General features: G+C 42.6%; 1 protein-coding gene across 1 annotated transcript; it reads right to left on the bottom strand.

Annotated features, from left to right (window-relative positions):
* Nucleotides 1–2,578: 2,578 nt before the first annotated feature.
* On the bottom strand, nucleotides 2,579–5,982 carry LOC132898984 (uncharacterized). The gene is made up of 7 exons (XM_060940645.1): nucleotides 5,845–5,982; nucleotides 5,693–5,744; nucleotides 5,495–5,595; nucleotides 5,350–5,395; nucleotides 5,043–5,248; nucleotides 4,542–4,701; nucleotides 2,579–2,706 (listed from the first exon to the last, which is right to left on the bottom strand). The coding sequence occupies exons 1-7, from the start codon at nucleotides 5,980–5,982 to the stop codon at nucleotides 2,579–2,581; spliced, it is 831 nt and encodes a 276-aa protein (XP_060796628.1).
* Between the last annotated feature and the right edge of the window lie 2,882 nt (nucleotides 5,983–8,864).

Raw genomic sequence — 8,864 nt, 5'->3', positions numbered from 1 at the left:
GTGTAAGCTATAGATAAAAAGTGTTCGTGTTTTTGTCTGTTTGGTTTTTGGGGTATTTGAGCAGCTTCAGAAAACACACCCAATATTCTTGCTCAGAACATTTATTTAGGATAAGGTGACTAGATTTCTGAGAAGAAAACCGGGGACATTTTCGGTTCAGCGGTGAAAATATCCTTAAAACATCCTGTCCAGGAGCAGATGAAGTGATCTGTCAAAGCTGAATGAATGACTTTTGTTTAGACAAAGATTCTAGTGCTCTACTAAAAAGTTGATCCTCAGTTCCACCAATCAAAATACTGGAAAGGCTATCACCAGAGGTGTTGCAGAGGTGGATCCAAAGGCCCCTGGAAGCTCTGCAGTTTTTAAATGCCTGGAGATGCATTTTGAGCTGTCAGAGACATTTTGTAAATGAAATCTCTGAAAGAAAATTACCATATCAAAACTATGTTTTAAAAGTAGGAATTTTCAAAACCATTTTATTAGTCACTGAATATTGTCACAGTTGCAGGTATATGCATAGAACATAATTCCAACTGATATATGGTAATATTTATGAAAGTTGCATTGTCCTATAATGCATTACCACATGACACACTACAGTGTAATAAACTGACCACAAAACACCTTATATCAATAAATTATTACTATTTTAGCAACTGCAATCTGAGCTCCTGTTCAGGACATTTATTCAATGTACATATAAGACAGTGAATATACTCAGGTAAACTGAGGTAATGTAAGTGACCACTTAAGACAGAACTTATAATAATCATAATAATCAGTTAAATTTATATAGCGCCTTTCTCAAAACCCAAGGTCGCTTTACAGTTATATGGAGAAAAAAAAAAAAGTCCACCAAATAGAGGTCAGGATGTCAGTCCAATGGTGTAGCAGCCACAGTCCCACCAAAAGGTGCACAAAAACAAGTCCCACACTGCCTGCACAGCCGCCGCAACGCTGCCAGGCAACATCACTCGGAACACCGTGCCATGGATCCACAAAGCGAGCACAGACGCACAGCCACGCAGAGCGCTGGTATGTCCCAAACCACCTACACAGTCACCGCGATGCCACCAAGCAACATCACTCGAAACATCACGCCAAACACTAAAGCACTGCTGCACAGAGCACTGGACAACCACAATGTTAAAATGAGCAACGAGCTCATTGCAGTCCATAGCGAGGAGCACAGGTGTCATCCACGGCGAACCAAGGCCTGGAGGGAACCGACGCCCAAAACTGGGTCCGGACTCCGGAGCTACACCACAACTGGCGGACAAAACACTCAAACAAACATCAAACTACACACACACACACACACACACAAAATAAAAATAAAAAAATAAATAAAAAGCTCCGGTGAGAAGCGGCAGCCAGAATGCACAAGACTTACTCTCAACCGGAAAACAGAAACCGTGATACCTATACTGAGATAACTATAAACAAAGATTGCAAGAGTTGCCTGTCTATAATACAAAGTCAGTAACTGCAATCTGCGCTCCTGAGTCTAATAGACTGAGAATGATACAATGATTGTGTGAGTTGCATGTGAACAAGTCCTATAATAAGTCTTACTTCCCAAGACTCAGGGGATTTCAAACAGATTTTCTTCAGAGCCGCTGCAAAAATCAACATCTCTCACAGACCTATCCAGCCGCTGTTGTAAAAATCAAAGTGAGACTCACTGCGGCGGCACGGTGGTGTAGTGGTTAGCTCTGTTGCCTCACAGCAAGAAGGTCCTGGGTTCGAGCCCCGGGGCCAGCGAGGGCCTTTCTGTGCGGAGTTTGCATGTTCTCCCCGTGTCCGCGTGGGTTTCCTCCGGGTGCTCCGGTTCCCCCACAGTCCAAAGACATGCAGGTTAGGTTAACTGGTGGCTCTAAATTGACCGTAGGTGTGAATGTGAGTGTGAATGGTTGTCTGTGTCTATGTGTCAGCCCTGTGATGACCTGGCGACTTGTCCAGGGTGTACCCCGCCTTTCGCCCGTAGTCAGCTGGGATAGGCTCCAGCTTGCCTGCGACCCTGTAGAAGGATAAAGTGGCTAGAGATAATGAGATGAGATGAGACTCACTGCCAAAATGGCACGTGTCCCATGTACATACACAGGGTATAGTGAGTACAGGGATACCCTATTAATGAATACGAGCAGTAGCCAGACAGCCGACACGTGTGTGTGTGTGTGTGTATACACAGTAAGCCTGCTGCAGCGTCTTATCATTTTGGCTTGTGAACATGCATGTTAACAATACCATGAACATAAAAGGATGGTGCGCACCCTTTACATGTAGTCTACCGTGCAGTCCAGGAATAGAGTATGTTATTATGTAGATGCACAAAGTTTCCATGCCCTGTTAAAATCCAACAGGACTCACCCAGTTTGCTTTTCATTGCATTCATGTCTCGAGCGGAAAAAAAAAAAAAACTAAGCCAGGACTTACTATTAACTATATTCCTCCTGGGACGCCCCCTGCCTCTGGGTGCTGGTTTGTCAGGATGTAGGGTGTGGAATTCCTGCTTGAGGAGTGGGTCTAGAACATTCTTGGTAGCGACCCAGCTCTGTTCTTCAGGGCCGTAACCCTCTCAATCTACCAGGTACTCGATTTGTCCTTCTCCTTGTCTTGAGTTGAGGATATTTGCCTGGTAGACTGGTTCACCCTGTATGTCAAGAGCTGGGTGCTCCTGGACTGATGTGTTCTCAGCAAGGGGCCCTGGGATCACAGATTTTAGACTGGAGACATGAAATGTGGGTGCTAGCCTGCTGTGTGTGTGTGTGTGTGTGTGTGGGGGCAGTTCCAGACGGTATGAGACCTCGTTTATGCGACGAATTACCTTGAATGGTCCAATGTATCGTGACTGGAGCTTCTTACAGCAGTTCATGTGAGGAAACCCACCAACATCCCAAAGTTGAAGCTGTTCTGTACAGAGGAACGGGCTAAAATTCCTCCAAGCTGGTGTGCAGGACTGATCAACAGTTACCGCAAACATTTGGCTGCAGTTATTGCTGCACAAGGGGGTCACACCAGATACTGAAAGCAAAGGTTCACATACTTTTGCCACTCACAGATATGTAATATTGGATCATTTTCCTCAATAAATAAATGACCAAGTATAATATTTTTGTCTCATTTGTTTAACTGGGTTCTCTTTATCTACTTTTAGGACTTGTGTGAAAATCTGATGATGTTTTAGGTCATATTTATGCAGAAATATAGAAAATTCTAAAAGGTTCACAAACTTTCAAGCACCACTGTACATGCAGGTGGCGTGAAGCAAACTGTAAACAAATCCAAATCGAGAGAAAGAAATCGTGGTCAGTAGCAAGCAAGGGTCAGGCGATCGGCAAACAACATGGTAGAGGAAAGACAAGGGGCAAAAACGTGAAAGAGTAAGCAAAGGTCAGAAATAGAGAGGCAGTCAGAATAAACATGGCTTGGAATGAATTGAATGGAGCAGAACAATACTTCGCACTGAAGTGGCATGTGCGCGAGGCTTAAATGGGGAGAGCAGTGATTAGGGAAATGAGTGTTAGCTGAGATCAGTAGTCTGGAGACAGAGAGCGCCATGAGACTTGGGGATTGTAGTTCAAAGTATCCATGTTTGTAGTCAAAGCTTTCTCAGCCAATTTACTGACAACAACCTAGTCTAAATGAGTAGCCGTGATCAAAATGTGTAGTCTACTACCCAAGTAGCAAAAATTGTGCGGGCCGAAAGCGGCCCGAGTAATCAGAAATCACTCGGCCGATCTCCGGTTTGAATCTAGGCCCGATTGCCCCCCGAGCACTCGACTTGAACTCGGCCCAGTTTCCACAGAACGACTATTCACCAGAGCAACTATTTGTACTAGATTCGATTGCCTCAATCCAGTTGATTGAGAACTGCAGACAAAATAAACCAGCCCTGACAGATCATTTCAAATGTGTATTCCACTTGGCCCACAACTTCATCCCAGATTTAGATTTTGGCCCATTGTGAATTTGAGTTTGACACCCCTGACTTAATACTTATTCTAGAAATGGCACCTTTGGTACCAGTACTCTTTTTTTTAACCCCATTAGTGGAAGTGAACTTGTGCATTAATGTGGTTTCCTTTTACACTTAGACATTTATCAATTAATGTCCAACACAATACTATTAAGATAGAAACAATGAGAAGACAGAAAATGAATTTGGATTTACATTTTAATGAATTTACGATGTGTGTGTGTGATCTTGCTCTCCGGCTTCTGCCACCATCTCTGTCCGCAGCAAGTTGAAGCCATCTAATGATAAGGATCTCTATTTCCTTATCTGTTGAGGCTTGGGTTAGAGTATTTGAGCGGACTGCATCTGGAAAACACAAGAAGAGGATAGTATGATACTCAGTGTAACACAGTATGATACTCAGTGTAACACTTGTGTCACTGCAACCATCTGGATCAGTTGTATGTTCATTAAGTGGTGTATGTTGTATTTAAGACATGAGACATGCCAGCAGTTTACTAACAAGAATAAAATTGAAATAGGTTAGCATATTGATATTTATATAATTTATACAGTGACTCACCCACGATCACATTTTTTAAAAGCAGGCCTTTAAAGGCTACTTTTTGATTCGACCCACTCCAGTTCGTATGTTTTGCCAAGGAGGTGTCAATTGTTCTTTTCAGGATACGCCAGATTGTATCTTTAAGTGACATGCCCCCCACCGTTCCCAGGAGAACAGTCTGAAACAAGACATGCATCAGTTATTCAATGAATATTACATTACATTAAGCAGACACTTTTATCCAAAGCAACTTACAAAAGACATATATAATCAGCAACATACAATGTGTGGGGGGAAATAGAGTACACAGGCATAACAAGGTTAGTGCAGATGAACAGGGTTTTGTTTGTTAAAGTTTTGTTAAAGAGAAAGAGTCTTCATGAGCTTCTTGAAGGTTGAGAGAAATGACCTTAGTCTTTTAGTGGCTGATATCTTGTTCCACCATTGGGGGAATAAATCATGGGTGAGAGTCAGGACTAACTTTTAGGATTGAATTGATTAATCAACCATTTAACTCACCAAGTTCTTCTTCTTCTCCTCCTCTGTCTGTAAGATTTGCTCAAGGTGTTTAAGGTCTTCTGGTGTCTTGAGAGGGAGCCTAAACTCTCTTGGGTCAGGAGCTGCCCCACTGACCCTGGTGTTACTGAGCTGTTGTAGCTGCATGAGGATTAGCAGCTGGGTCTCCCGGATGGTGTTCACTTGTATAAGAATCTCCCTTTCAAATGCTGTTAAAACATGAGGAAAAAAAGGCGTAAAGGATTATTAGCAAAACATGGTACGTAGTTATGTCAAGGTAAAAAGAGATCGATCACTGTATTATTCCTACCTGAAGGCTGGGCATCAGGTGACTGTACTGCAACTTGCATGGTGTTCTAGAAGAAAAAAATAAAGTGAATATTTTAACCTCATCACACATAATATCAGGGTGATTGTTTTCCCACATGAACTATAGAATATTCAATTTTTCTTACTTGAAAGCCAGTTTGGCCGGATGACTGATGACTGACTGGTTGGCTGGACACTGGGTTGTAAGTGGGTACAGGCCGTAAACCGCTCGGCAGGTCTGTGGGCCCTGTGATGTCCACAGTAGATTAGTAGCAGTAGATTAGTAGCAAAAAAATGGTACATATGTCAAGGTAAAAAGAGAGAGATCACTGTAGTATTCCTACCTGTAGGTTGGGCGTCAGGTGACCTCATTTGTACTGCAACTTGCATGGTGTTCTAGAAGAAAAGAATAATGGAAATGTTTTAAACTCATCATGCGTAATATCAAAGTGATTTTTTTTCCTGCATGAACTATAGAATATTCAATTTTTCTTACTTGATAGTCGTTAGTCATCCGGCCAAACTGGCTGTCATCAATCCGGTCAGCATTCTCAATATCTTGCAGTAAATTAAACACTGATTTCACTGCCTTGCGTCTAAGATTAGATTTTAACGAATGTATGTGATTATCCATACTTACCTTAGAGCAGGGTTAATATAAATTAGCTGTGAGAGAGAGAGAGAGAGAGAGAGAGAGAGAGAGAGAGAGATTACCTGAGTGAGAAAGAAAAAAAAAACCCACTAGAATGGCAGGGGAATCATGGAAGAAAATAAATACACACATTGATTTTATCCATATACTAAGACAATGACCCTTAAATAATATTTTGTTATTGATACAGTAGATATATAATTTCTCAATACAGTCTTCTGGTATCATGTAGTTTTTGTCTTCTATGCATAAACTATGTGGCAATTTATAACACACACGTTTGTTAATAGCTCATTGCTTTACACGCAGGGTGTAATTATACCAACTTAGTCTATTAAAATAACAATTCAGGCTCTCATTTTCGATGAACCTCAGATCTATCTGGCAGTCCATCATGCCAGGGATGTTAAATTGCTAAGAATCCACGAGGTAAGCCATGCTAGATTTCACTGACGTCACCTGAAACCGGAAGTAAACAGACCCTGCGCCATTTTGGAAGACCAACAAACTCGTGATTAGGGGGAAATAACGGCAGCGGTATGTGAACCCACGAGAATAAAGTGGAGTGGCAAACGACTTAAACAAACAAATCTGAGCTGTTTTATTTATGATTTATTGGCCCAACAGTAGACTTGAAAGAAACCTGTGTGAGACTTGGCAAAAAACTGTGGATATAATGGATAAGTCTGTGCATGATCTGCGGACACTTTGAGGTAAGCAAACGCAAGAAATTCAGATTTAAAACATGCTAAATTGGCCCCAAGTTGATAACTGTATGAGGAGCAAGCCTCCCAGACTTCTACAATTTAATAATAATAATAATAATAATAATCATCTCATCTCAGGGCGGCACGGTGGTGTAGTGGTTAGCGCTGTCGCCTCACAGCAAGAAGGTCCTGGGTTCAAGCCCCGGGGCCGGCGAGGGCCTTTCTGTGTGGAGTTTGCATGTTCTCCCCGTGTCCGCGTGGGTTTCCTCCGGGTGCTCCGGTTTCCCCCACAGTCCAAAGACATGCAGGTTAGGTTAACTGGTGACTCTAAATTGACCGTAGGTGTGAATGTGAGTGTGAATGGTTGTCTGTGTCTATGTGTCAGCCCTGTGATGACCTGGCGACTTGTCCAGGGTGTACCCCGCCTTTCGCCCGTAGTCAGCTGGGATAGGCTCCAGCTTGCCTGCGACCCTGTAGAACAGGGGTGTCAAACCTGATCCATAAAGGGCCGTGTGGCTGCAGGTTTTCATTCCAGCCATGCAGCAGCACCCTGATTTGGCTTATTCAATCAACTGACACACCCACCCTTTAATCAAGGGTGGGTGTGGCTGCAAGTATTTGACTGTGTGAAGACAGTTCAGTTGATTGAATGAGCCAAGTCAGGTGTGCTGCTGCATGGCTGGAATGAAAACCTGCAGCCACAAGCATGGGCGTAACCACCATAGGCACTGGGGGGGGGACATGTCCCCCCCAATATTGGGAAAGTACCAATCTGTCCCCCCCCAATATTTGGCATATTAAATCAGTATGAGACAAATAATATGCCATCCTGAACCATGGCTATATAATGAATCCTTCACTTGTTATGTCTGATTTACTTTCAATTTAGGAAGCACAGAGAAACAAACAAACAAAAAAAAAAAACTTTGCGACCACCCCCTATGATTGTGCACTTGGGTCAGCCCATGACGCCGTAGTGCGGCTTAGGCTGGGCAGACACTGTGCGATTTTTTCAATCGCGGTATTCAGCTGCTGCTCACACTGTACGAGTGAATCACAGGGGTAAACAGCACGCAGCTTACGATTCCTGTTCTCACACTATACGATCCGATGCTCGGATGCGATCTGACTGCTCACACTGTACTTCCATACTTCCAGATTCTTGTATCCGGAACTGCAACGTGATATAGTGTTGTGACGTTCGCGAACGAACCGATTCTTTTGAACGGCTCCTAGGCATGAACGATGAGAACCGAGTCTCGAGCTGGGGGAGCCGTTCTTTCTGTCGTTCTTTTTCTGTACTGTGTTTCAGATAGTTTATAATGTTGTGTGATATTAATGATAATATTGGGGGAAAACTACTTTGCACGGACGTTCATTTAATTTATTCTATCGTCATTTTGTTTGTTCCATTTTTGTGTATTTTATTTATTTATTTATCTGTTTTGTATCTCAGACTTAAATGTTTTTGTAAAACAAGTGTTTTTCTATAAAATATTCTTGCGTTCTTGATAACTATGTTCTTGAGTGGGTTCTTTTTTTTTTTTACAGAAAAGCCGTTCTGCATGGACATTCATTGAAGCCCTCATTGTTTTTTAATGGTTATTTATGAGCGTTTAGGGGTTACAATAATGTAAGTCTAGGTTGCTTTATATAAAAGGTATATCCAGAAATATTGATGTCACTGTCTAAGCAGAGGGATCTGGCTTCTTTAGATGCTGTCTTCTTAAAACTGAATAAATATTTTAAAAAAGAGCCAAATGAGCCAGTCTTTTGAACGGCTCTTTTCAAAGAACGGATCACAAAGATGCGGATCCCATCAAAGAGCCATAAATCCCATCTACGTGAAGAAGAGGAGGAGACCGGAAGTGCTGCTCAGTGTTTGTTTTCTCTTCCGTATCTGTGTTCGCGCATGTGTAGTGTGACAGGTTGAGGTAAATCGGCTCGTGACACTGCTTCAACAGTGCGATAGCCTCACGAGGGGCGACCAGGATTTCAAACATGTTTGATTTTCATCCGATCGATCGGGAGGAGGTCGTGAGGTGTTAATCGCTTGTCGTTACCCCATGTATACTACACGATCCGAGACGCACGATTGAGCCAAAAATCGGCCCGATCTCCAAAATAGTCGCACGAGTGAAAATCGTGTCAAAATTG

Source organism: Neoarius graeffei, chromosome 15, assembly GCF_027579695.1.
Source record: "Neoarius graeffei isolate fNeoGra1 chromosome 15, fNeoGra1.pri, whole genome shotgun sequence".
NCBI lineage: Eukaryota > Metazoa > Chordata > Actinopteri > Siluriformes > Ariidae > Neoarius > Neoarius graeffei.
The sequence above is the reverse complement of the archived record's forward strand: the minus strand, read 5'-3'. Positions and strand labels throughout refer to the sequence as shown.

What these genes read in the sequence shown, in the direction of transcription:
- LOC132898984 (XM_060940645.1), bottom strand. Translation starts at nt 5,982, where the DNA reads ATGGATAATCACATACATTCGTTAAAATCTAATCTTAGACGCAAGGCA. An exon ending in GGATGACTAACGACTATCAA is followed by an intron (nt 5,745 to 5,844) that starts GTAAGAAAAATT and finishes CTTTTCTTCTAG; the next exon opens with AACACCATGCAAGTTGCAGT. An exon ending in ACCTGACGCCCAACCTACAG is followed by an intron (nt 5,596 to 5,692) that starts GTAGGAATACTA and finishes TGGACATCACAG; the next exon opens with GGCCCACAGACCTGCCGAGC.